At 64.5% G+C, this 26,773-nt stretch overlaps 2 protein-coding genes, 1 long non-coding RNA gene and 1 pseudogene across 5 annotated transcripts in view; 3 read left to right on the top strand and 1 right to left on the bottom strand.

Annotated features, from left to right (window-relative positions):
- Positions 1-26,773, bottom strand: part of LOC311511978 (leukocyte immunoglobulin-like receptor subfamily A member 2) — an 873,498-nt pseudogene that overhangs the window by 258,484 nt on the left and 588,241 nt on the right. The gene's annotated exons all lie outside the window — the stretch shown is intronic.
- Positions 1,104-1,757, top strand: LOC311511493. The gene is made up of 3 exons (XR_014709297.1): positions 1,104-1,161; positions 1,500-1,549; positions 1,680-1,757. It is a non-coding gene; the product is annotated as an uncharacterized lncRNA (long non-coding RNA).
- Positions 11,158-14,611, top strand: COX6B2 (cytochrome c oxidase subunit 6B2). Its single transcript, XM_084612811.1, has 5 exons — positions 11,158-11,239; positions 13,340-13,391; positions 13,687-13,824; positions 14,021-14,121; positions 14,443-14,611. Exons 3-5 carry the CDS (start codon positions 13,689-13,691, stop codon positions 14,494-14,496), a joined length of 291 nt encoding a protein of 96 aa, XP_084468937.1. The 5' UTR covers positions 11,158-11,239; positions 13,340-13,391; positions 13,687-13,688; the 3' UTR covers positions 14,497-14,611.
- On the top strand, positions 15,521-26,445 carry RASIP1 (Ras interacting protein 1). 2 transcript variants are annotated; one of them, XM_084612120.1, is made up of 12 exons: positions 15,547-15,718; positions 18,022-18,176; positions 18,501-19,078; positions 19,677-20,047; positions 20,720-21,340; positions 21,906-21,943; positions 22,409-22,560; positions 22,844-22,959; positions 23,126-23,366; positions 24,747-24,919; positions 25,104-25,251; positions 26,012-26,445. In XM_084612120.1, the coding sequence occupies exons 2-12, from the start codon at positions 18,043-18,045 to the stop codon at positions 26,209-26,211; spliced, it is 2,772 nt and encodes a 923-aa protein (XP_084468246.1). In that variant the 5' UTR covers positions 15,547-15,718; positions 18,022-18,042; the 3' UTR covers positions 26,212-26,445. The 2 variants fall into 2 exon arrangements, with proteins under 2 accessions (XP_084468247.1, XP_084468246.1); XM_084612121.1 differs by lacking the exon at positions 25,104-25,251 and having other exon boundaries at positions 15,521-15,718; positions 26,012-26,187.

Below are 26,773 nucleotides of genomic sequence, written 5' to 3'. Positions count from 1 at the left end.
CCCCGCCCTGCTCCTGCCCGACGTTATGATTATCGCCCGCCCCATGGAGAGGCCCCAGGGGGAGCCTTTGGGCCCCAGGACAGCACACGCCCCACCAGAGCTGGAGCTGACCCGGTGAGTGCCAGCAGGGGGCACCCTTCCCAGCAGTCAGGGCTCAATGCCCCAGGGTGGTGCTAGGGGGCACCGTGCTGTAGGGCTCTGTCTAGCAGCCAGGCCAAAAAAGCTGCAGGGGCCTGGTTTGTGACTCAGGGGCAGAAAAAGCCCTGGCGGCCCACCCCAGAGGTGGCTGCATCTCAGTGCTGTGTGAACAGATTCTGGGCCTACCTGCTCTAACCACTAGACCCCACTCCCCTTCCAGAGCCAGGTAAAGAACCCAGGAATCCTGGCTCCCAGCCCCCCCCAGCTCTAACCACTAGGCCCCCTCCCCGAATGGGACTGGAACCCAGGCCTCCAGCTGACCCGCCGCCCCTGGCAGGCTGATCCCACTGGAGCTGGTGAGCCTCTACCTGCACGACATGGGGGAGCAGCGGCTGAAGCTGCGTCTGGCCACGGGGCGCGTCTACTACCTGAAGCTCTGCGCCCCCCGTGGGGAGGAGCGCCCGCTCTTTGCACGCTGGCTGCGGCTCATCTACCTGCTGAGGGCCCCCCCGGACAGCTGGGCCAGCATCCCCTCCTGGCACACCTCCAACCTGCGTGGGCGCAGTGCCAAGGTCAGCTGGGGGCAGCGGGGGGGGCACAGGCCGGGGCAGGGCAGAATGGGCATGGGGCGGGCGTGAGGTGTATGGGCTGGAGGGGGCAGAGGATGGGGGGATGTTGGACACCAGGGGGACCTGGCTGGGCAGCGTGGGGGGTGAGGGGCATGGCATCAGTGGCTGGGGAGTGGGTAGGGGCCAGTGTCTGGAGTGCAGGGCAGAATGGGGGCACAGAGTGGGGGGCAGATCCTGTTCTGCTGGGCTGACCCCATTTCTCCATCGCTGCTCCCCCATCTCTCCAGCCACCCCATAGCCAGCAGCTGCGGCCCATCCAGGAGGAGGAGGAGCCCAGGGCCCTGATACCCCAACTTGGGGAGCCCCCGGGCAGTGGGAGCCGGACCCCCAGCCAGGGGCAGCTGAGAGGAAGGCAGCGTCCGGCCAGCCCCACCACGGGGCAGCAACCCTCCACGTAGGTACTGCTGGGCCAGCCAGAGGCTGTGGGGTGCGGGGGCTGGGAGCCAGGATTCCTGGGTTCTCTCCCCAGCTCTGGGAGGGGAAGTGGGGGCTAGTGATGAGAGCAGGGAGGTCTTTCCAGCTGATAGATCCCCTATGTCTCTCTTTCAGGGAATGGGGTGCAGGGAAGCATGGAGGGGCAGGGGCTGGGATGCAGGGGGACCCCATTCCCTGAAGATCAGGGAGGTTTTGCGGGGACTCTGTAGGTGGATCCCACCTGGCCTAGGGGGCTGTCCCTGCCGTCCCTCCTTCCCCATGGGCTGGGCGGTTCTGATCTGGGCTCTCTCTCTGCAGGCGGAGAGTAGGGGGACAGGGGCCCACATGCTCCACATCGCCCAGCATAGGTAGGTACTGCACAGGCTGCCACAGGAATCAGGACGCTCCCACAGCGCCCCCTACTGGCAGAGGTGGGGCTGGGGCAGCCAGGAGCCCTCCTGGCTCCCAGCCCCTCACTCCCATCCTGTTTCCCAGCAGCCCTGGTGAGACGCTCCCCCAAACTCCTTGATGGACTTTCTGGGTCCCGGGCAGAGGTCACCAGCCCCTGGACACAGGTGAGGGCTGACAGGTGGGGGTGGCAACCCTTAACCTAGGGGGCTGAGGGGGGCTGTGCCTTGGGCAGCAGACCCACGTCTCTCGGGAACGGGGGGCACGCTGGGAAAGGGTATCTCCCCCAACCAGACCCCCCCATCACTAACCCAGAGGGGTTCCCCGTCTGCCCTGCTCTTCATGGGGCCTAGGGGGCGTTGCTGAGCAAGGGGTGATGCAGCCGCTGTCTGCAGGACAGGTGTCCGTGCAGTCTAGTGGTTAGAGCAGGGGGGCAGGGAGCCAGGACGCCTGGGTTCTCTCCCTGATTCTGGGATGGGAGGGGGCTCTGGTGGTTAGAGCTGCCGTTACTCCAGGGTCCCTCCCCAGCAGGGCCCAATGTCCAGGGAGCTGAGCGCAGAGAGGAACCGTGGCCAGCTGAGCCTGGCCATCCCCTCTGGTTCCCGAAGCCCGGCAGGAAACCCGAGCCAGCGTGGATCTAGTGCCGGGTCTAGAGCCACCATGGCTCCTGGCTCCCCTGAGCGATCCAGAGCCTCCGTGGGCATGGGGCGCTCGGCTGTGGGCACCGCCTCCGTAGGCGTGGGGCGCTCGGCGGTGGCCATGGTGTCGGCGGCAGCGGGTCCATCCTGGCCAGCCAGCGCCCAGCCCTCGGAGATGGGCGGAGAGATGGAGCCGGGCGAGAGATGCAGGGAGCCCAGCACGGAGACGAGACAAGCCCAGTCGGGCTGCGCCAGCCCCTCCACGGAGCAGGGCAGGTCCTGTTCCCAGAGCCAGGGTGGATCTAATGCAGCATCCAGAGCCGCCGTGGCTCCCGGGTCCCCTGAGCGATCCAGAGCCTCCGTGGGCGTGGGGCGCTCGGCGGTGGGCACCACCTCCGTGGGTGTGGGGCGCTCAGCGGTGGGCACCACCTCCGTGGGTGTGGGGCGCTCGGCGGTGGGCACCGCCTCCATGAGCGTGGGGCGCTCGGCGGTGGCCACGGTTTCGGCGGCAGCGGGTCCGTCCAGGCCGACCAGCGCCCGGCCCTCGGGGATGGGCAGAGAGATGGAGCCAGGCGAGAGATGCAGGGAGCCCAGCATGGAGACGAGACAAGCCCAGTCGGGCTGCGCCAGCCCCTCCACGGAGCAGGGCAGGTCCTGTTCCCAGAGCCAGCGTGGATCTAATGCAGCATCCAGAGCCGCCGTGGCTCCCAGCTCCCCCGAGCGATCCAGAGCCTCCGTGGGCGTGGGGCGCTCAGCGGGGGGCACCACCTCCGTGGGCGTGGGGCGCTCTCTACCGTCCACTGCTTCAGTGGCAGCGGGTCCTTCCAAGCTGGCCAGCACCCAGCTCTCGGGGATGGAGCCGGACAGGAGATCTGGGGAGAGGAGCCAAGCCCAGCTGGGCCACACCAGCCCCTCCACGGAGCAGGGCCGTTCCTGTTCCCGGAGCCAGCATGGATCTAGTGCAGCACCCGGGCCAACCAGAGCCACCGTGACCTCCAGCTCCCATGGGCAGCCTAGTAGCTCCAGAGCTCCCAGTTTTCCGGAGCCAGCCAGCTCGCCCATGGCTGCTGCTGCACCTCCGGAGAGATCTCAACTTTCTGGGGGCATGGGACCTTCGGAGGTCGCCACAGCAGCCCTGGCCATGGACCCCTCTGGGCAGAAAAGCCGGAACAGCTCCGGGTTGCATCGAGCCGAGAGACAGGGCAGGAGATCCAGGGAGACAGTCGGAGAAAGAAGCAAAGGCAAAGCCCGGTCCAGCTCCGGCAGCCCCAGCCACAAGAGGCCGTCCAAGTAGGTGGGGTATCGGTTAAATACATCACCAGCCTCCGGGCCCCGCCCCAGAGGGGCCGCATCCCAGTGCCGGGTGAGGGATCCCCGTATGACCAGCCCTGATGCCCCACCCCAGAGAGGTCACATCCCAGGCTCAGATGAGGGGTCCCCGTATGACCATCTCCTGTGCCCCACCCCAGAGGGGCAGCATCCCAACGCTGGGTGAGGGGTCCCTGTATGATCAGCCCTGATGCCCCACCCTAGAGAGGCCACATCCCAGGCCCAGATGAGGGGTCCCCGTATGACCATCTCCTGTGCCCCACCCCAGAGGGGCCGCGTCTCAGCACTGGGTGAAATGATCTCCTATACTCCATATAATCGATTTGGTTAAGGAGCTTTGGGATCCTTATTATGTAATGAAACCTGCTCTGTGTGTGCATGTGTGTATCCCTGTCACCCCCGGCTGGAGAGGAAGAGTCTTGCTCCATGTGTGTGCGTGAGCCCAAGCAAACTATCTGCCCTCTGCTGGCCGCGGTTGGATCTCTCTGACGCCGTATCCTATGCACCATACTGCTCCATGATTATCTATTTACCTAAAGGGTAGGGGCTGGAGCTTTACAAATAGGAGGCAGTGGCCCATATCCCTATGGGCCGGAGGAGCAGGACGTGGGAGGGGGATGGTACCGTCACCCCCACCCGAGATCCTAATGTGAATATCTCAGGATATTTGGGCTCCCAGGTCACCAGAAGTTGAACTGTGGATCTTCCTCCGCAGGGAGAAGAGAGTGGAGTCGAAGGGGAAGTTGAAATCAGCCCTGGGTTCAGGTACGGAGGTAATTCTCCTTCCCACAGCAAGGGAATTTCCCACCCCGTGCCCCACAGTACTCCCTGCTCAGGTAGCCAGAAGCCCCCCACTCCAGCCAGTACCCCTGCCCCGTGCCCCACAGCACCCCATGTGGCTGCCCTGTGTGTCTCATTGCTCTGTCAACCCCTCAGCCAGGCACAGGAGCAGCCTCACATTCGTGACCATCTACAGTGTCCTGTCGAACTCCCTGGACAAGCTGACGGGCAGGAAGCTGAGACAGGTAGGGGGCGCTGGTGGGCCGGGGTGCAATGGGCGGGGGACAGGTGAGGACGGGTGGGAGGAGGCGGGGGGCTAGGATGGGTGGGGGAATGCAGGGGCTCCCTTGGATGGGAGGCAGGATGGGGGACTCAGCCAGGTGAATCACACATGGGATCCACCCCCTTTCCATTCATTCTCCTTCAGTGTGACGACTTTGCAGGCCCTTGGTCCCTGGGGCTGAATCCCCGTCCACAGGCACCACCCAATTCCCCCGGGGAATGGCCAGGCAGGCCACGGAGCCTGAGCCCATATCTGCCTCCAGCATAGGGCCCCCGGGGCAAGGGGACTGTGTGAGCTGGGGGGGGGGACTAGCACCATTCCCATCCCACATAATCCCCTGCAGCGCTCGTGCTCACTCCCATGGCACCCTGTGCCCTCCCCCCCACGGCATCCACTGCCCTGAGCCCCGTCTGATTCTCTGTGACTTCCCTCCCCAAAGAGAAGGAGCCAGGAAGATGCCAAGACGCAGCTGTCTTCGAAGCCCTCCAAGCGGGTCACCATCTCGGGCGTGGTGGAGCTGTCGGTCCCGGGCAGCCAGGAGACCAGCTCCGTGGCACCCTCAGCTATCGAGAGCACCAGGGTGCAGGGCCCGGCTGGCTCCGGGGCAGCTCCGCAGCGGGAAACTGGCCCACTGCCCAAGGTGCAGTCTGGGAGATCAAGAGCCGCCACAGTTCCCAGCCCCCCTGAGCAATCCAGAGCCTCCGTGGGTGTGGGGCACTCAGCAGTGGCCACGGCCTCCGTGGGTGTGGGGCGTTCGGCGGTAGCCACAGCATCGGCAGCAGTGGGTCCTTCCAGGCTGGGCAGTGCCCGGACCTCGGGGATGGGCGGAGAGAAGGACCCGGGCAGGAGATCCAGGGAGCTGAGTGTGGAGAGGAGCCGAGCCCAGCAGGGCCACGCCAGCCCCTCCACGGAGCAGGGTAGGTCCCGTTCCCGGAGCCCCATGGGGAGGCCAAGCCAGCCAGGATCCAGTGCCGTGTCTGGAGATTCTGGAGCAGCCAGGCTTTCAGAGCGATCCAGAGTCTCAGTGGCCGCCGGCCCTTCAGAGAGATCCAGAGTCTCAGTGGCTGCTGGCCCTTCGGAGATGGCTACGGTGTCGGTGGCCGTGGGTCCATCCGAGCTGGAGCCATGGAGCAGCGCCTGGCTCTCAGGGAGGGACCAACTGAGCCTGCCAGGCAGGGGATCTAGAGAGTGCAGCAAGGCGGGGAGCTCCACGAGAAAAGCTGGGACCCCCGGTGCCGTGGCTGCCCTAGGGATGGAGGGTGATGATGTATCTAGAGAGACATCCAAGAAGTCCAGAGCCTCTGTGGTTCTAAGCTCTCCAGAAAGATCGAGACCTGTGGCTCTAGATTCTGCAGAAAAATCAAGAGCGTCGGTAGCTCCAGGTTCTCCAAAGCGATTCAGTGTCTCGGTGGCCTCTGGCCCATCAGAAAGATCCAAAGCATCCGTGGCTGCTGGCCCTTCGGAGATGGCTACGGTGTCGGTGGCCGTGGGACGGTCTGAGCCAGGGTCTCTCAGCAGCTCCTGGACCCCGGGGACAGATGCTCAGAGGGCTCCCAACGCGGGGAAGAGCCGGCTTAGCTCCCCATGCTCCGGGGCTCCTCTGGGGATGGAGGCCAGCCACGCATCCCCGGGCAGTGCCAACCTGGGGAGATCCGGGGAGCAGAGCCGAAGCCTGGCCAGGGAGGAAGGAGAGGCCCGTTCCCAGAGTCCCTCGAGCCAGGCGCCCCATGCGAGAGCTGCAGTCTCGGGGCCCAGAAGCACCTGGCCCTCGGAGCTGGACAGACAGGGGGAGCCCAGCTGGGGATCCAGCCGTCCCAGTGCGACGAGGAGCCGGAGCAAAGGCCGGAAGGAAGACAAGCAGGACCCCTCTGTTGGGCACCCTGCCAGCAAGTATGTGGGGCTGGGGCACGTCATGTCAGCTGCATGCGTTCAGCAGAGGCCATTTCCGCAGGACTCCTGGGTTCTCTCCCTGGCTCTGGGAGGGGAGTGCAGTCTAGTGGTTAGAGCCGGGGAGGGGGCAGGACTCCTGGGTTCCATACCCAGCTCGGGCTAGCTGGACCAGCCTTCCATTCCATGAAACAGGTCATTTTGAGATTTGCTTCCCTTGTGACACTGAACAGAGATGAGGCCCTTTGAATGCATTCCCTAGCCAGCTGGGACCCGGGGGCGCTCTCCTGGCGTGGCCACCTGCCCACCATCAGGGCACAGCCCTGTCATGTGATGCCTCTGCTCTGCGCCATTTGGGTGAGCGACCTGAGCCAGGGCATGGCACTGGCCAGGGGCTACCCAGGGCTGTGATGGCCCCTGTTGCCCTGAGTGCTCTGCGGGGAGATCTGCTCCCCAACTCCACAGGCAAAGCAAGCCGCCGCCAGACCTATGCAGGGCAGCCCTACAGGCACACCCCAACACTCGAGGGTCCCCCTGCAGCCTCCAGGCCCTGGGTGCCCCAGTTTACCAGCCCCCCTCCACTCCCTGCGCTGCATTAACCTCCAGCGTTTGGCCCTACGTCTCGTGAGCCACAATCCAGGCAGGTTTCGCCACACTAGACTCAAGCAGTCTCGGTCCTCTTGCCCCAGGCCTGCCTCTGCAGCCAGCCGGTCTGGGATCCCCCTTTCATGAGACAGGCCCGCGAAGGATCCTGGTGGGGCATCTCCACCGGGTCAAGCTCCTGCACCTGGCCTGGGTCAACTGGCCTGGACCGCCAGGCTAGAAAATCACAGCGGAGTCATTTGGGCCTGGGTTCTGGGACCTTCCCCCTCACGGCCGTTTCTTTTCCCCTCTTAATCATAGAATATCAGGGTTGGAAGGGACCTCAGGAGGTCATCTAGTCCAACCCCCTGCTCAAAGCAGGATCAATCCCCAATTAAATCATCCCAGCCAGGGCTTTGTCAAGCCTGACCTTAAAAACTTCTAAGGAAGGAGATTCTATCACCTCCCTAGGTAATGCATTCCAGTGTTTCACCACCCTCCTAGTGAAGAAGTTTTTCCTAATATCCAACCTAAACCTCCCCCACTGCAACTTGAGACCATTACTCCTTGTCCTGTCCTCTTCTACCACTGAGAATAGTCTAGAACCATCCTCTCTGGAACCACCTCTCAGGTAGTTGAAAGCAGCTATCAAATCCCCCCTCATTCTTCTCTTCTGCAGACTAAACAATCCCAGTTCCCTCAGCCTCTCCTCATAAGTCATGTGTTCCAGACCCCTAATCATTTTTGTTGCCCTTCGCTGGACTCTCTCCAATTTATCCACATCCTTCTTTTAGTGCGGGGCCCAAAACTGGACACAGTACTCCAGATGAGGCCTCACCAATGTTCACGTTCTCTTTACGTTTTCAGGCCAGTTCCCTTCCCCCTTGCTGTGCATTTCAGCAGTTTCTGGCAAAAATGTTTTGTTCAGACAATATTTTGTTTGTTTCTTGCCAATTTTTGGTCAAAATTAGGGCTGTTGATTAATCGCAGTTAACTCACGCGATTAACTCCAAAAATGAACCGTGATTAAAAAAATCAGTCGCCGTTTGAATCGTATTGTTAAACAATCAAATGCCAACTGAAATGTATTAACTGTTTTTGGATGGTTTTCTACATTTTCAAAATATATTTGTTTCAATGACAACACAGAACACAAAGTGCACAGTGCTGACTTTATATTATTATTTTTATTACAGATATTTCCACTGTAAAAATTATAAAAAAAATTAGGGTTTTTCAATTCGCCTCATACAAGTACCGTGATGCAATCTCTTTATCCAGAAAGTGAAACTTACAAATGTAGATTTTTGTTTGTTTGTTACATAACTGCACTCAAAACCAAAACAATGTAAAACTTTAGAGCCTACAAGTCCACTCAGTCCTACTTCTTGTTCAGCCAATTGCTCAGACAAACAAGTCTGTTTATGTTTACGGGAGATAATGCTGCTGGCTTCTTATTTAAATCTCACCTGAAAGTCAGAACAGGCGTTTGCATGGCACTTTTGTAGCCAGCGGTACAAGGTATTTACGTCCCAGATATTCTAAAGTAACATTTGTATGCCCCTTCATGCTTCGGCTACCATTCCAGAGGACATGCTTCCATGCTGATGATGCTTGTTAAAAAATAATGCATTAATTAAATTTGTGACTGAACTCCTTGGGGGAGAATTGTATGTCCCCTGCTCTGTTTTCCCCGCATTCTGCCATATATTTCATGTTATAGCAGTCTTGGATGAAGACCCAGCACATGCTGTTCGTTTTAAGAACACTTTCATTGCAGATTTCACAAAACGCAAAGAAGGTACCAATGTGAGATTTCTAAAGGTAGCTACAGCACTAGACCCAAGGTTTAAGAATCTGAAGTGTCTTCCAAAATCTGATCAGGACGGGGTGTGGAGCATGCTTTCAGAAGGCTTAAAAGAGCAACACTCCAATGCGGAAACTACAGAACCCAAACCACCAAAAAAGAAAATCAACCTTCTGCTGGTGGCATCTGACTCAGATGATGAAAATGAACACGCGTCGAGCTGCTCTGCTTTGGATCGTTATCGAGCAGAACCCGTCATCAGCATGGACGCATGTCCCCTGGAATGGTGGTTGAAGCACGAAAGGACATATGAATCTTTAGAGTATCTGGCACGTAAAAAACTTGCAACACCGGCTACAACCGTGCCATGCGAACGCCTGTTCTGACTTTCAGGTGACATTGTAAACAAGAAACTGGCAGCATTATCTCCTGCAAATGTAAGGAAACTTGTTTGTCTGAATGATTGGCTGAACAGGAAGTAGGACTGAGTGGACTTGTAGGCTCTAAAGTTTTACCTTGTTTTATTTTTGAACGCAGTTTTTTGTGTGTGCATAATTCTACATTTGTAAGTTCAACTGTCATGATAAAGAGATTGCACTACAGTACTTGTCTTAGGTGAATTGAAAAATACTATTTCTTTTGTTTTTTACTGTGCAAATATTTTTGTAATAAAAAATAAATATAAAGTGAGCACTGTACACTTTGTATTTTGTGTTGTCATTTAAATCAATATATTTGAAAATGTAGAAAACATCCAAAAATATGTCAATAAATTGTATTCTATTATTGGTTAACAGTGCGATTAATTGTGATTAATTTTTCTAATGGTGCGATTAATCGCGATTAATTTTTTTTAATTGCTTGACAGCCCTAGTCAAAATTTGTTTAATTTTTCAGCCATTTCTTGGGGAGGGGGGACGGTTGGCCAATTTTTATAGCCCAAATTTGGTCGATTATTTTCAACTAACCCTTTTCTTAGCCACTTGTTTTGCAGCTGTTTGTATTATCTGGCAATTTTTTCATGATTTTCCAGTTTCCTGGGTGATTTTTTTAGCCAAAGTCAAAATTTAGATGGAAATGGAAAATCACTGGGCCGGTTGTGATTTGCTATGGAAAATCCGCCCCATTTTCCGATCAACTTTAACCAGAGAGTTCTGCTTAATAGCTTCTCTTGACTTGCCTTTCTGCGGAGCAGGGCAGTTGGGGGGCTACTTACTCTTGTGCAGAATCAGGTGTTTTGATCATGACATTGGGGCCAGGACGGTCCCAGCTGATCACGGTGTGGGCGTTTGTCTCCACAGAGGCGGCAGTGAGCGGGCTGCAGACAGAATGAAATCCCAGTAGAGGTCAGGTAAGCGCAGGCATAGCTCCATCTCTGTGAGCTTGGATGTGGTGCATCAACACGCTGAGATCAGGGCCCCGGTCGTGCCGGGCGCTGTACAGACCGAGTGCAATCCCTGCACCCCACAGCGTCCCATGCTGCGGGGTGCAGTGGCCAGCAGTACGTTCTCTGCCCTACATGACGACGGTTTCTCTTCCCGCAGGCCGGACACAGCCCGAGCTGGAGGGGAGGATTCGTCGCTGGCCCCCGGGAGTCTCTCAGGGACAGGACGGCTGGAGGGCCCAGGCCAGGGGATCGGGGCAGGGAACAGCTAGGACGCCCCACAGCGGCCGGCCGGCCAGGGGCACAGGGCAGCGAGTGTCGCGCCTTTCCCAGCTTTGCCTATTAAACTTTGCAGTGAACGTTGGGTCAGGGTTGTGTGTGCAACTGTCCCTCCGCTGCGGCAGCCAGTGACCACCAAGGCTCAAGGCTGGACCCCTGCCCTAGGGCGGCGCTAGGGGGCTTGGGCTGCAGGGAGGGGGCTGAGTGCGGGGGGGGTTCGGGGGAGGTGTCAGAGGACGCAGGGGGGAGGGGACTATGGGGGGGCATTCAGGAGGGTGATGGGGGAGCAGGATGAGGAGGATGGGATCCGGGGGGGGGCGTTCAGGGGGGTGGGGAGAGCAGCACGGGAGGGTTCTGTGGGGGGGCATGTGGGGGGTGGGCTCTGTGGGGGACACACGCTCGGGGGCTTGGCATTCGGGGGGTGGGGTGGGCGGAATCAGGACCATGGAACCCCACGCTCTTATTGGCTGAAAGGCCTCCCCTCCCCGCACATTTCTAGAAGGTTCCGTGGCAGTTGCTCCTAACTGACATGCGGTGGGGAGCGGCCAGGCCCCGCCCTTTGCTCCCATTGGCCAGAGCCTTCCATGGCGGGGAAGGTTCCAGCCAATAGGAACTCAGGGGACACTAAGTCCCCTGCCCTCTCAGAGTCTGTGGGGAGCAGTTCCAACCCATGGTCACACTGTATGGGGGGGCGGCGAGGGGAGCGCAGGCTGGGGCGGGGGGGTTGGGGAAGGATCCTGGCGGCTGGGGGGGGTTGGGGAAAGATGCTGGCGGCTGGGGGGGCGAGGGGAGCGCAGGCTGGGGGGATCAGGGCGGGATTCTGGCAGCAGGTAGGGGGGCAGCGAGGGGAGCGCAGGCTGGGGGGGGTCAGGGAGGGATTCTGGCAGCAGGTAGGGGGGCAGCGAGGGGGGCGCAGGCTGTGGGGGATCAGGGCGGGATTCTGGCAGCAGGTAGGGGGGCAGCGAGGGGGGCGCAGGCTGGGGGGGGTCAGGGAGGGATTCTGGCAGCAGGTAGGGGGGCAGCGAGTGGGGCGCAGGCTGGGGGGGGTCAGGGCGGGATTCTGGCAGCAGGTAGGGGGGCTGCGAGGGGGGCGCAGGCTGGGGGGGTCAGGGCGGGATTCTGGCAGCAGGTAGGGGGGCAGCGAGGGGGGCGCAGGCTGGGGGGGGTCAGGGAGGGATTCTGGCAGCAGGTAGGGGGGCAGCGAGGGGAGCGCAGGCTGGGGGGGGGTCAGGGCGGGATTCTGGCAGCAGGTAGGGGGGCTGCGAGGGGGGCGCAGGCTGGGGGGGTCAGGGCGGGATTCTGGCAGCAGGTGGGGGGCAGCGAGGGGGGCGCAGGCTGGGGGGGGTCAGGGCGGGATTCTGGCAGCAGGTAGGGGGGCAGCGAGGGGAGCGCAGGCTGGGGGGGGTCAGGGAGGGATTCTGGCAGCAGGTGGGGGGCAGCGAGGGGGGCGCAGGCTGGGGGGGGTCAGGGAGGGATTCTGGCAGCAGGTAGGGGGGCAGCGAGGGGAGCACAGGCTGGGGGGGGTCAGGGCGGGATTCTGGCAGCAGGTAGGGGGGCTGCGAGGGGGGCGCAGGCTGGGGGGGTCAGGGCGGGATTCTGGCAGCAGGTAGGGGGGCTGCGAGGGGGCGCAGGCTGGGGGGGGTCAGGGAGGGATTCTGGCAGCAGGTAGGGGGGCAGCGAGGGGGGCGCAGGCTGGAGGGGGTCAGGGAGGGATTCTGGCAGCAGGTGGGGGGCAGCGAGGGGGGCGCAGGCTGTGGGGGTCAGGGCGGGATTCTGGCAGCAGGTAGGGGGGCTGCGAGGGGGGCGCAGGCTGGGGGGGGTCAGGGAGGGATTCTGGCAGCAGGTAAGGGGGCAGCGAGGGGGGCGCAGGCTGGGGGGGGTCAGGGAGGGATTCTGGCAGCAGGTGGGGGGCAGCGAGGGGGGCGCAGGCTGGGGGGGGTCAGGGAGGGATTCTGGCAGCAGGTAGGGGGGCGGCGAGGGGGGCGCAGGCTGGGGGGGTCAGGGCGGGATTCTGGCAGCAGGTAGGGGGGCTGCGAGGGAAGCGCAGGCTGGGGGGGTTGGGGTAGGATGCTGAGGGGGTTGGGGAAGGATGCTGGCGGCTGGGAGGGCGAGGGGAATGTAGGCTGGCGGGGGGATCAGGGAGGGATTCTGGCAGCAGGTAGGGGGGCTGCGAGGGGAGCACAGGCTGGGAGGGTCAGGGCGGGATTCTGGCAGCAGGTAGGGGGGTGACGAGGGGGGCGCAGGCTGGGGGGGTTGGGGTAGGATGCTGAGGGGGTTGGGGAAGGATGCTGGCGGCTGGGGGGGCGAGGGGAATGTAGGCTGGCGGGGGGGTCAGGGAGGGATTCTGGCAGCAGGTAGGGGGGCTGCGAGGGGAGTGCATGCTGGGGGGGTTGGGGTAGGATGCTGAGGGGGTTGGGGAAGGATGCTGGCGGCTGGCGGGGCGAGGGGAATGTAGGCTGGCGGGGGGGTCAGGGCGGGATTCTGGCAGCAGGTGGGGGGCTGCGAGGGGAGTGCAGGCTGGGGGTTCAGGGAAGGATCCTGGCAGCGGGGGGGCGGCACAGGGAGCCCAGCAGCAGGGGGTGGGGCAGCGAGGGGAGCGCAGGCTGGGGGTGGGGAGTGCAGGCCAGGGACTAGTCGTGGGGGGATCCTGACAGCTGGGGAGTCAGGGAGGGATCCAGCAGTGGGGGGGCGCACGCCGGAGTGGTCAGGGACAGATCTCAGGAGCACCCCTGGGGGCAGAGGGAAAGGTCACCCCCCCATTTTATTCTTTCTCCCTTTTAGAAGTGCAAAGCAACTGAATTTACTAGCTTGGGGCATTGGGGGTGAGACACAGGTGAGCCGCAGCTTTGGGAGGGGAGTGGGGGCCAGCAGCCAGAGCTCGGGGAGCAGGGCTGGGAGCCAGGACTCCTGGGTTCTCTCCCCGGCTCGGGGAGGGGAGGGGAAGGGAGGGAGGGTCTAGTGGTTAGAGCAGGGGGGCTGGGAGCCAGGACTCCTGGGTTCTCTTTCTGGCTCTGGGAGGGGAGTGGGATCTAGTAGTTAGACCGGGGGGGCCAGGAGCCAGGACTCCTGGGTTCTACCTGGCTCTGAGAGGGGAGTGAGTCTCCACTTTCACATACCTACTTTTTCAGGAATGCAAAGCTCTTATGGAGCTGGCAGGGGGGAGAAGGGCGCCCCCCAGGGGTCCCGGGGGTATTACCGCACTGCCCCCTTTGACCCCCGCTTCCCCAACACCAACCAGACCCGCAACTGCTACCAGAACTACCTGGGTGAGTGGCAGAGGGCCCTCGGGAGGAGGGGGGAAAACTAGGAGCCAGGATTCCTGGGTTCTCTCCCTGGCTCTGGGAGGGGAGTGGGGTCTAGTAGTTGGGGGCAGGAGTTTGGCTGTGAGGGGAAGGGTGGCAGGGTTGGGTCACTGGTGCCTCCTTGTGGTGGCAGAGGGTAATGCGTGCTGTCTTCCTGCAGACTATTACCGCTGCCTGAAGACACTGGGGGCGAAGGGAAAAGACATCAAGCCATGCCAGTGGTACTACCGGGTCTACAAGTCCCTGTGCCCCATCTCCTGGGTATGTGGGGTGCCAGGACCCCGGGGGTACCCCCCCACTCTGCACTCAGTGGGAGAGGAGGGGAAAAGGTCGCATGCCCTATTCCCTACCCTCCTGAGCCAGCCAGTGCCCTGCCCTGGGGCTGGATGGGAGCCGGTACCTCCCAGGGGAAAGCCCCCCTGCCTCATTCCCCACCCCCTACTGGGAGGGGGGCTGGGCCCTGCTCTGTGCGTGGGGGTGGGGGGCCCTGCTGCCCCCTGCTGGGAGGGCTGAGACCTGCTCTGTGTGGAGCTGCCCCTCTGGATGTGGCCCCCACCCCTAACCCCGTTTCCCTCCCCCCAGGTGAAGCGCTGGGATGAGCAGCGGGACGACGGCACCTTCGCTGGCAGAATCTAGGCCCAGCTCTTGCTGGGGGGGGAGGCAGACCCACAAGCCCTGCCCCATGGCGTGGTCCTGCCCACTGCAGCACACCCCGTAGTGACTCTCCCCGCTGGCATCTCAGAGCCCCACAATAAACCTGCTTGTTCCATAACTTGGCCCTGGAGTCCAAGTGTTCTAGTCCCCATAGCGCTCCCTCCGAGGAGATCCCCCGCTAGCTCTGGGTTTGGGCCCAGAAAGCCCTAGTGGGCACGCGGGGCAGTGCAGGCTGGGCCAGTCCCAGTGCACCCCCTCCCTGCCCCCTCACACTGCGTCCCTCTCCATACACACACACTGCCCTCACCCTTCCTGCTCCCCCTTTCACCCCCCACTGTCCCCCCACTGCACCCCTTCCCCCACTGCGCTGTGCCCCAGACACTGCCCTCTCCCTCCCACCCACTACCCCCACATCCTGTGTCCTCCCCTCCCACCTCATGCCCCTCCCCCACACCCACTGCCCCCCAACGGTGCCCCTTCCCCATTCACTGCTCCCCATATCATACCCCTGCCCCCCACTGTGCTTCCCAGTGCCCCATCCCCCATAGACTCACTGCCCCCTCCCCCACACCACACTCCCTCCCCCACTCACGGTCCCCTCATTGTACCCCTTCCCACTCATGCCTCCCCACCCCCTCACACATTGCATCCCCCCTCGTGCCCCTGCCCCCACTCTACCTCTTGCCGCCCCCTCGCATCCCCTGCCCCAGCATACAGTGCTCCCCCACTCACAGCCCCCCACATTGTGCCCCTCCCCCACTCATGCCTCCCCATCGCACCCCCTCCCCCCATGCTGCCCCCAGAAATCCCGCCCCTCCCCCACTCACTGCCCCCACATCCCGCCCTCTTGCCCCCCACTTTGCACCCTTTCCCCCCCACCGCTCCCTCTCGCTTGTGGCCCCGCCCCCCCTTTGCTCTGCCCCTCCCCGCCCCCCAGCTCCGTGTCCCCCGCCCCGTCGGAGGGGCCCCGCTTCCTGGCCCGGCTCCTTTTCCTGCCCCCCCGCTCCAGCCGGGCGGGGGCCGGGGAAATCTGCGCTCAGTGACTCCAGCCCCGACTGGCAGCGGGCTGGCCGCAGAGCTGGGGCTGGGCTGGGGGTCGCACCCCACCGAGGGGCCATGGGGCGGGCGGGGCAGCCCCCAGGCTGGAGCTGAGCGCGGGAGCGGAGCCCGGGAGAGGAGACGTCCGGCCCCCCGACGGGACTGGGTAAACCCCCCCCCCCCGCTTTTCTCTGGTGCAGCGCAGCTGGGGGGGAGAGGGGTGATTGGGGGGCAGCCGGGGGGGGGCAGAGTGAGGTGATCGGGGGCCAGTCAGCGGGGGGTGGGGAGTGGGGTGATCGGGGACCACCGTGGGGGGGGGAGTGGGGAGATCAGGAGCAGCCAGCCGGGGTGGGAAGTGGGGTGATTGGGGGCAGCCATCTGGGGGGGAGTGGGGTGATAGGGGGCAGCCTCCCCCCCCGCTGTAATTACTAGCCCCCACTCCCCAACCAGAGGGGGGGACAGAACCCAGGTAGCCCAGCCAGGCTCCTTACGGCTTTGGGGTAGGGGTGAAGTGGGGGTAATTCGGGAGGGCAGCCCAGGGGGGAAGGAGAAATTGGGGTGATTGGGGGGCAGCCAGCTAGCCAGGGGGAGGGGCAAAGTGGAGGTAATTGTGGGCTCCAGAGCTCAGATAGAACCCAGGAGTCCTGGCCCTCAGCCCCTGCCCCCGCTCTAACCACTAGCTCCCACCCCCTCCCAGACTGCGGGACAGAACCCAGGAGTCCTGGTATCCCAGCCAGGCTCCTTACAGCTTTGGGGCATCGGGGTCTCCCCGATGTGGCGCCTTTGTCCCCTCTGAATCTCACCCTGGGGAGGGGGAAGCATTTGAACCAATAAAGGGCCTCGAAAGACAGCCCAGGATGGCCCTGGGGTCCCTCCACCTCCATGGATCCCCCGCCCCGATGCAGCTGGCTCCGGGGCGGAGTGGAAGGGGGGCTTGCAGCTTGATCTAACTCGGTGGAAGCCACTAGCTGTGCACTGGCAGGACCAGACCTGGCCCCCAACATCCCAGCCCCCAACCTACCCCCCAACCCCGACTCACCCCAACACCGCATCTCCCACTCACCCCAACCTCCCAGCCCCTAACCCACCCCCATCTCTGACTCACCCCAACACCCCATCCCCTAACCTACCCCCATCCCCTGCTCACCCCAACATCCCAGCCCCTCACCCACCCCCATCCCTGACTCACCCCAACACCCCATCCCCCACTCACCCCAGCATCCCAGCCCCAACCTACCCCCATCCCCCTTCACCCCAACATCCTGGCCCCCAACCTAACCCCATCCCTCACTCGCCCCAACATCCCGGCCCACAACCTACCCTCATCCCCCACTCACCCCAACATCCCGACCCCCAATGTACCCCCATCCCTCTTCACCCCAACATCCTGGCCCCCAACCTACCCCCATCCCCACTCGCCCCAACATCCTGTCCCCCATCCTACCCTCATCCCCCACTCACCCCAACATCCCGACCCCCAATGTACCCCCATCCCCCTTCACCCCAACATCCCGACCCCCAATCTTCCTCCCATCCCCCACTCACCCCAACATCCCGGCCTCCAACCCACCCCCAACCCCCACTCACTGCAACATCCTGGCCCCCAACCTACCACCATCCCCTGCTCACCCCAACATCCTGGCACCCAACGTACCCCCATCCCCCTTCACCCCAACATCCTGGCCCCCAACCTAACCCCATCCCCCACTCGCCCCAACATCCTGACCCCAATGTACCCCCATCCCCCACTCACCCCAACATCCCGTCCCTCAGCACACACCCAATCCCCCCTCACCCCAACATCCTAGCCCCCAACCTACCTCCCATCCCCCACCCACCCCAACATCCCGACCCCCATCCTACCCCCCATCCCACACTCACCCCAGCATCCTGGCACTCAACATACCCCCATTCCCCAGTCACCGCAACATCCTGCCCCCAACCCACCCCAACATCCCCCTTCACCCCAACATCCCGGCCCCCAACCTACCCCCATCCCCCACTTGCCCCAACATCCCGTCCCTCAGCACTCACCCAATCCCCCCTCACCCCAACATCCCAACCCCAACCTACCCCCATCCACCCCAACGTCTCAGGTCCCAACCCACCCCTTGCCCCCACTCACCCCAACATCCTGGCCCCCATCCTACCTTCCCCCGCAGCCTGCAACCTCCTGGCCCCCAACCTACCCCAATCTCCCACTCACCCCAACATCCCGGCCCCCAATCTACCCCCGTCCCCCACTTGCCCCAGCATCCCGGCCCCCAACCTCCCTCCATCCCCCACTCACCCCAACATCCCAGCCCCCAACCTCTTCCCCCCTCCCCCCGCATCCTGCAACCTCCTGGCCCCTCACCAGCGCCCTCTGCCGGGTCTGGCTGCCGGCTCCCACCCTGTCTGGCTGAGCCCCTGCCCCTGGCACGACTGCCCCACTCCCGCCAGCGCTCTGCCATGGCCGTGTCCCCCCAGGTGCCCGGTGCCCCCGGCACCATGTTCTCAGAGGAGCGGAAGGAGGGCAGCCCCCGCTTTGGGAAACTCCACTTCCCCGTCGGGCTGTGGATCAACTCGCCCAAGAAACACTTCGTCAAGATGAGCCGCCGCTGGCCCAGCGTGGGCTCTGTCAGGTACCGGTCCCGTGCCTCCTGCCCCCTGGAGCGCCTCACAGCCCTGCTACCCCAATATTCTGCCCCCCGGATCAGACCCACGGGCCCGTCTGCCCTGGTATCCCGCACCCTCCTGCCCCCAGATCAGACCCACAGGCCCATCTATCTCAATATCTTGCCTCCTTCCTCTCCCCCAGTCAGTCCATGGCCCCATCTCCCCCAGTATCGCCCCCTCCCTGCTACCGAGGCCAGCCCCACGGACCCCTCCAGCCCACACTCCCGGCCTCCCCTCTCCTCTCAGAGCAACAGGCCCATCTAGCCTGGCCTCCTGCCTTCCCTCCCCAGGTCCACCTCCTCGGACACGGCCAGCCGGGGCAGCGAGACGGTGGAGCTGCGACCCCCCAGCAAGGCGAAGGCGGGCCGCCACAAGCGCCTCTCCAACCTGTTCCACCGCAGCCCCAGCAGTGGAGCGGGCGTGGGGGGCGGGCGCTGGGGCAGCGAGAAGAAGCTGGCGGATCTCATCGACCCGGTGCCCGAGGACCTGGTGGAGCTGTCCAGCCAGCCCCAGCTTCCAGGCATCCTGAAGATCTTCGGGGGAGCCATCTCCCGGGGGGCCAACTACAAGAGCGTGCTGGCCACGCCACGCTCCACGGCGCGCCAGCTGGTGCGGGAGGCATTGGAGCGCTATGGGGTGGCGCCGGAGGAGGGGAGCGGGGGCTACGTGCTGTGCGACGTGGTGGGTCGCTTCGAGGGGCCCGGCGGGGCCTGGCAGGCCGAGCACCTGCGCCCCGTGGGTGACACCGAGCGGCCCCTGGTGCTGCAGGACGTGTGGAAGCCCAAGGCTGGCCTGTCGCGGCGCTTCGAGGTGCGGCGCCGGTGTGAGGTGGAGCGGGTTGGCGAGGCCGAGGATAACGAGACGGCAGGTGAGGATGCAGGGGGGCTGCCCCCGTCCCCTGGGTCGTCCCAGGCCGGGAGCCACGGGACCCCCAGGTCATCCCAGGCCGGGAGTCACAGGACCCCTGGGCATGCCAGGCCGGGAGCCACGGGACCCCCTGGGCATGCCAGGCCGGGAGTCACAGGACCCCTGGGCATGCCAGGCCGGGAGCCACGGGACCCCCAGGTCATCCCAGGCCGGGAGCCACGGGACCCCCAGGTCATCCCAGGCTGGGAGCCACGGGACCCCTGGGCATGCCAGGCTGGGAGTCACGGGACCAACGGGTCATCCCAGGCCAGGAGCCACAGGACCCCTGGTCATCTCCCAGCCAGAAGCTATGGGGTTCCCCAGTCATCTCATGGCTCGGAGACGTGCCCTCCCCCATATTCCTGCACCCAGGAGCCACGGGACCCTCTGTTGTCCCCAAATTCGGAGCCATGGGGCCCCCCAGTTAAGTCCTGGCTTGGAGCTGCAGGGGGAGAATCCCTGAAACCCCCAGGGCAGGGAACCGGGCTGCGGGTCTCTGAAACTCCCGGATTGGAGAACCAGCCAGCCCCCTCTGAGGCCCCCCCTTCCTCGCACTCCAGGCATCAACGCCCAGGCGCGGCGGCTGCAGAAGAGCCGCTCACGGGCGGCCTCAGGGGGCCCAGCACCCAAGGAGCGGGCCGACAACCTGTCCCTACGCCGCAGCATCAGCGACATGAACCTGAGTGCCCGCAAGCGGCGCGAGCGCAAGGCCGTGCTGAGTGTGGCGGGCGCCGAGGTGGGGCCAGCCAGCGAGCAGCAGGACGGGGAGGTGTCTCCGGCCCAGGAGGCAGAGCCGGCGGACGGGGGCGCCAAGTCCGGGGAGGCCGAGGACTCGGCAGACGGGGCCAACCTGGAGCAGCTGTCCCAGTGCCTGATCCAGCCCCCCACCCAGCACCCTTACTTCCTGCTGCTGCTCGGCTGCGACAAGCAGGTCAGGCAGGGGGCTCTGTGGGATGCTGGGCTGCAGGGAGCGGGGGCTCAGCAGGGGGCGCTGTGCTGCGGGGAGCAGAGTGGGGGTCAGTAGGGGGCACTGGGCTGCAGGGAATGTCTCAGTAGGGGGCGCTGTGCTGTGGGGCGAGGTCAGTAGGGGGTGCTGTGACTCCAGCCCCCAGGACCATTTGCTCCTCACTGTTGTCCAGCAGAGAGCATGCTGGGAGCACAGGTTTCCCATAATGCTTTGCACCCTCCGGGTTGGCCGTGGGGGAGGGAAGGGGTGGTGGGAGCACCTCAGGAGATGGGGGGCGGGGGGTGCAGTAATGGAAGAGCCCATTTTAACATAGAAAATAGAGGGGATTCTTGGGAGATTCCCCCCCAAGAGTGGTGGGGTGCCACAGTGGGAGAGAGCCCATTGCCCCCCAGAGGGCAGGATGGCATGGCGGGTGTGGCATGGTGGGAGAGCCCATTCCCCCCCAGAGGGCAGGGATGGTGCAGTGGGAGAGCCCATTCTCCCCCCAGAGAGTGGGGGTGGTGTAGCAGGAAAGCCCATTCCCTCCCAGAAGGCAGGGGTGATATGGCGGGAGAGCCCATTCCCCCCAGAGGGCGGGGCAGGCCCACTTTCGATGCCATTCCCGTTTTTACGCCATTTTCTCCCCTCATCCCCCAGGATTTTGTGATCTACGTGATGACCCGGCGCCGGCACGTCTTCGGGCGCCGCCTCCAGCCCGACAAGGGGGGCTACGTGGACACCTTCCTCTGTGCCCCGGACATCCTGCCCCGTCACTGCTGCGTGCAGGAGGCCGAGCCGGCCCCGGGGCTGGCCCTGGTGCGGCCCTTCCGGGGAGCAGCCGTCACCCTCAACGGGGGGGCCTTGGTGCGCGAGGCCGAGCTGCACCCCGGGGACCTGCTGGGGCTGGGCCAGCACTTCCTCTTCATGTACAAAGACCCCCGGACCCCCCAACCTCGGCCGGCTTGGCTGCCCCGGCCCTGGGCCTCACCCGGACTGGCGGGCGCCTTCTCATGCCAGGCCTGCGGGCGCTCCCTCCAGGAGAGGCAGGACGCCTTCCAGGCCTACGTGGAGAGCCGGGAGCCCGAGCTGCGCTACCGGCCCCAGGAGGAGGAGGCGCTGCTGAGGGAGATCGTCCGGCTCCAGGGGGCCACTGCCTTCAACCTGGCCCCGGCTTTCCTCCTGGGCCTGTGCCTGGAGCACTCCACCCGCGTGCTGGAGCCCGGCCACTTCCCCCGCCTGGTGGCCAGGATGGCCCAGCTGGTCAAGGAGGCCGTCTGGGTAACGAGAGGGGGGATGGGACGGGGGCTCGGGGCTGGGGATCAGCAGTGGCGGATTAGCCACTGGGCCAATGGGGGCCTGTGCCCAGGACCCCGGCCAATTGGGGGGGCCCGGAAAAATGGGTGCCCTGACTCTCTCTGCCCACCCAGCTCCTGCGAGGGGCGTGGGGGCTTGGAGTGCCAGGCAGGGGGCGGGGCAAGCCCCCTGCCTTGACCCCATGTACCCGGCAGCAGAGCACGGGGGGGCAGGGGCAGACGGACTGCAGGTGGACAGGGTGGGGAATGGGCCCCCACTTGGTCTGGCCCAGGTTCCTATAAAACCCCAATCTGCCCCTGGGGGTCAGGGACCCCTCCGAGAGTGGGGAAGGGCTGAGGGAAGAATGGCTGGAGACAGGGGCTGCTGTGTATCCCAGGGTTGGGGCAGGGCTCGGCATGGGGGCCCTTGTGTATCCCAGGGTAGGGGCAGGGATTGGGGAGGGGTTCCCCTGTGTATCAGGGGTCAGGGCTGGGGGAATGTGACAGCAGCCCCATGGCCCGTTCCAGATCCGTTCTCTCTTCCCTGCCAGGAGAAGATCAAGGAAGTCGGGGACCGGCAGCCGGAGAAGTGAGTGAGAACCCGGGACCCCAACCACACCTCACCCTGGGTGTGGGGGCTCCCTGTCACGCCCTCCTCTGCGGCAGCAGGCAGGGTAGGGGGTGCTCTGTCCTCAGACTCCAGCCCCATGCCAGAGGGGTTGCATCTTAGCGCCGGGCGAGGGGACCCCAGATACCCAGTCCCTGTGCCCCACCCCAGAGGGGCCGTGTCCCAGCACCGGGCAAGGGGTCCCCATATACGCAGGCCCCACACCCCACCCCAGAGGGGCCGCGTCCCAGTGTCGGGCGAGGGGTCCCCGGATACCCACCCCCGCATCCACCCCAGAGGGGCCGTTAACCCATTCACGGCTAAGTATGTCTCAATGGAAGCTGCTAAGAACTGCATGGGGTCCCAAAGGGCCCAGGGTGGGGGGAGGGTGTCCCGGCAGCTCCGATGATCCCCCAGTTGCTCCCCCCACCCCTCTCTTCTCTCCAGCCAGCAGGACAAGGGCCAGGTGGGGGCGCTCAGCATCGAAGAGGTGGCAGCTGACTTGCGCCCCCTGATGCTCTGGATGGCCAACGCAATGGAGCTGCTCAACCTGGTCCAGAAGAAAGTGCTGGACATGGAGAAAGAACTCGACCTGGAGGGTGAGCAGGACTCCTGGGTTCTCTCCCTGGCTCTGGGAGGGGAGTAGGGGCTAGTGGTTAGAGCAGGGGGAGACGGCTGGGGGCCGGGACTCCTGGGTTCTCTCCCCGGCTCTGGGAGGGGAGTAGGGGCTACTAGTGGTTAGAGCAGGGGGCTGGGAGCCAGGACGCCTGGGTTCTCTCCCCAGTAGGGGATGGTGGGGTGAATCCCAGAGGGATGGGATGAGCTCAGCAGGGAGCCCGGCTCACAGAGAGCCCCACAGCTGGCCCCCTTTGTCTTCTCCAGGAAGTTCCCATGATGCTTTGCTGTCCAGCGACCTGGAGACCTGCGACGAGGCCATGGCGGTGCTGGACGAGGTCATCATGTCCACGTTCCAGCAGTCGGTGTATTACCTGACCAAGGTGAGCTCAGCCCCCTTGCAGCCCAGCGCCCCCTAGGGCCAGCCCTGCCTGCCTGGGGAGAGCACCCGCTGCTGAACCCCCCACTCCCTGCAGCCCAGCGCCCCCTAAAGCCCTGTTGGCTTATTGCAGCCCCTACCTGGCGTTTAACCCTTTCCTTTCTGGGCAGACGCTGTACTCTGCCCTGCCCGCCCTGCTGGACAGTAACCCCTTCACTGCCGCAGCGGACCTGTCCCATGCCCAGGAGCTGAGCACCATGCCTGAGGGCATCCGTGGCACCCTGGCCATCTACCAGGCCACGCTGGAGCTGACCCGGGAGTGTGAGCTGCACCCCGACCTGGTATCCCAGACCTTCGGCTACCTCTTCTTCTTCTCTAACGCCTCCCTCTTCAACACCCTCATGGAGAGAGGTGAGTGGCTAGGGTCCGGGACTCCTGGGTTCTCTCCTGCTCTGGGAGGGGAGTGGGGGCGAGTGGTAAGAGCAGGGAGTTGGGAGCCAGGATGCCTGGGTTCTCTCCCTGGCTCTGGGAGGGGAGTGGGGGCTAGTGGATAGAGCGAGGGTGGGGAGGCTGGCAGCCAGGACTCCTGGGTTCTCTCCCCAGCTCTGACAGAGTCACCATTCTCATGAGCCAGACTCAGTGAATCACAGGCAGCCCGAAATCCCAGCCACCCTCCCCCGTTTCCTCCCATTGTCCCATCCCGGGATCAGCAGGAAGGCAGCTCCTTCCTGCCCATGGGCCCCGGGGCAGGGCAGGAAACGGGTCCTCCCCACCCCCACCGAGCCAGGAACCAAGGCTGGAGGGGAGGGCCATGAGAGGCAGGGATGTGTGGGGAGTCGGGAGGGAGGGCTCAGTCAGTGGGGCCCAGGAACCATTGTGGGGTTGGGAAGGCTTGATCCCGGAGGGGGAATGGGGGGGTCGCTGGGGCTACCCCAAATCCAGACTCCGAGGCAGGGCTCCCAGCCGTGTGTCTTGCCCCCTTCCCCCAGTCTCAACCCCTGGCTCCCTGCCCCCCAACTCTCCCCCCCCCACCTCATGGCCTCCCCCACAGCGACCAGCACACCCCCACACATCACAGTCTGCTTCACCCCTCCTCCCCCCTCATATTCATCATGTCTCCTGGTGGGTGAGTAGTCAGGACAAGAGGCTGGGCAGGGGTGGATGGAAGGGGTAGGGGGTTGGGAAGGTAGGTGGATGAATGGGAGGGAAGGCGGGGGGATGGCCAGGAGGGGAGGGGGGGGACAGGTGGGAGGAAAGGCGGGGGGATGGCCTGGGGAGGGAAGGCAGGGGGATGGGGGGAGGGAAGGCAGGGGGATGGCTGGGGGGAAGGCGGGGGTGAAGGATGGGAGGGAAGAGAGAGGGACCGCTGGCGCGGGGGGGGGGGTGGATGGGAGAGAAAGCGGCAGGATGGCTGGGAGATGGGTGAGAGGGAAGGCAGGGGGATGGGGGGGGGGGAAGGTGACCGGACGGCCAGGAGATGGGTGAGAGGGAAGGCATGGGGAGGACCAGGAGAAAGGCAGGGGGGAGGGGAGGCGGGGGGATGGCCAGGGGGACAGACGGGAGGGAAGGCAGAAGGATGGCCGGAGGGGAAGGCAGGGGGGAGTCAGGGGGGACGGATGGGAGGGAAGCTGGGGGGACAGCCGGGAGTTAAGGTGCACGGATGGACAGACGGGTGGGTTGGAGGGTGGGTGGCTGGATCCTGCCCCAGCGCGGGGTCGAGGCCCAGCTGCCCCGGGGGTCCCATCCAGCCCCACCCTGCTGTGACTGTGGGTCTCCTGCTCCCGACGGCAGGCACCGGGGGGCCCTTCTACCAGTGGGCCAAGGCCGTGCAGATCCGCACCAACCTGGACCTGGTGCTGGACTGGCTGCAGGGCGTGGGGCTGGGCGACATTGCTGCCGAGTTCTTCCGCAAGCTCTCCACCACCGCCAACCTGCTCTGCGTGCCCAAGACCAGCCTGGTCAAGGTGAGGGGCAGCCTGCAGGGGGCGCCGCGGCCACAGCGCCGCTGGGGGAATGGGGCAGGGGGCCTTTCCCCTCCAGGGGGCGCTGGCTCCCATCCGGGGCGGGGGGCGGGGGGATCTTTCCCCTCTAGGGGGCGCCAGCCTCCTGCAGCTCCCCGGGATCTCAGCGTCTCTCGGCTCCCCCCAGGCGACCTGGTCCCGGCTGCGCAGCGAGTACCCGGCCCTGACGCCCGCCCAGCTCCACCACGTGCTGAGCAACTACCACCTGGGGCTGGGGCGCCCATACCCCGAGGGCTGGAGCCCCCCGCCTCAGGAGAGGGAGGAGATGGCGAACAGTGAGTGCCGGCCCCCCTCGCTCCCGCCCCCGCAGCCCCTGGCAGCTCAGCCCTGCCCCCCCAGCCCCGCCGGCGCCCCTCACTCCTGACCCATAGTCCTGCCCCCCCAGCCCCGCCGGCGCCCCTCACTCATGACCCATAGTCCTGCCCACTGCAGCCCCGCCGGGCCCCTCACTCCCGCCCCGCAGCCCCGCCCCCCCCAGCCCCGCCGGCGCCCCCTCACTCATGACCCATAGTCCTGCCCCCTGCAGCCTCGCCGGGCCCCTCACTCCCGACCTGCAGCCCTGCCCCCCCTAGCCCTGCCGGCACCCCTCACTCCCGCCCCGCAGCCCCCTGCCAGACCAGCCCTGCCGGCGCCCCTCACTCCCGCCCCACAGCCCCCTGCCAGACCTGCCCTGCCCCCCCCCAGCCCCGCCGGCGCCCCTCACTCCCACCCCGCAGCCCCGCCCCCCCAGCTCCCCTCACCCCCGACCCGCAGCCCCTGACAGCTCAGCCCTGCCCCCGCCAGCCCCGCCGGCGCCCCACACTCCCACCCCGCCCCCCCAGCCTCCCTCACTCCCGCCCCGCAGCCCCGCCCCCCCAGCCCCGTCGGCGCCCCTCACTCCCGACCCGCAGCCCCCTACCAGCCCAGCCCTGCCCCCCCCAGCCCTGCCGGCGCCCCTCACTCCTGACCCGCAGTCCTGCCCCCCGCAGCCCCGCCGGCGCCCCTCACTCCCAATCCACAGCCCCTGCCAGCTCTCACCCCTCTCCCCTCCCCCAGGTGAGATCTTCGAGAGTTTCTCTGACCACCCGCCCCTGATCCTGCCCAACGAGGGGTTCCGGCTCTGCCCCACGGCCCCGGTGACGGACGACGCCCTCCACCGCCAGTTGTGCGGCCTACGCCGTTTCCTCTGGGACCTGGAGCAGGCCTCGCTGCCAGCCAACCAGCGGGCAGCCCATGGGCTGGAGGGCGGCCAGTGACCGCGGCTGGCACCAAGGGCACCGAGCACCTGCCGACACCCGACCCACCTACCCGGGCTCCCCAGCGTGGGGGGACAGACATCACAGGGCCTGGACAGTGGGGGGCTTCACCCCAATAGTCCCCCAAAGTGCCTCCCCTCTGCGAGAGCTGGGACCCCGATGGGGTTCCCGTAGCCCCTGGGCTTGGACGAACTGTGTATTCCACTGTGTGTAGCAATAAACCCTGTCTCTGTGTCAGCGCCCATCTCTGCCAGCAGGAGGTGCTGGGGGCCTCTCCCAGCAGCGGGGTCTGAGTGTGTGTGAGACAGAGACCAGTGCTGCCCCTGCTGGTGTGTTTGTGGTGGGGGTGGGGAGAGCCAGGACTCCTGGGTTCTCTCCCTAGCTCTGGGTGGAGAGTAGGGCCCAGTGGTTAAAGCATGGGGGGGCTGGAAGCCAGGCCTCCTGGGTACAGTCCCTGGCTGGGGAAGGGGAGTGGTATCTAGTGGTCAGAGCAGAGCTGTCCCGGCTGGGTCTATATTTATCAATGGCGTCAATCCCGGGCGTGATTTAATCCTGGAAACTT

Source organism: Lepidochelys olivacea (assembly GCF_965140295.1).
Source record: "Lepidochelys olivacea isolate rLepOli2 genome assembly, chromosome: 23".
NCBI lineage: Eukaryota > Metazoa > Chordata > Testudines > Cheloniidae > Lepidochelys > Lepidochelys olivacea.
Note: the sequence above shows the minus strand (reverse complement) of the source record. Positions and strands in the feature narration are given on the sequence as shown.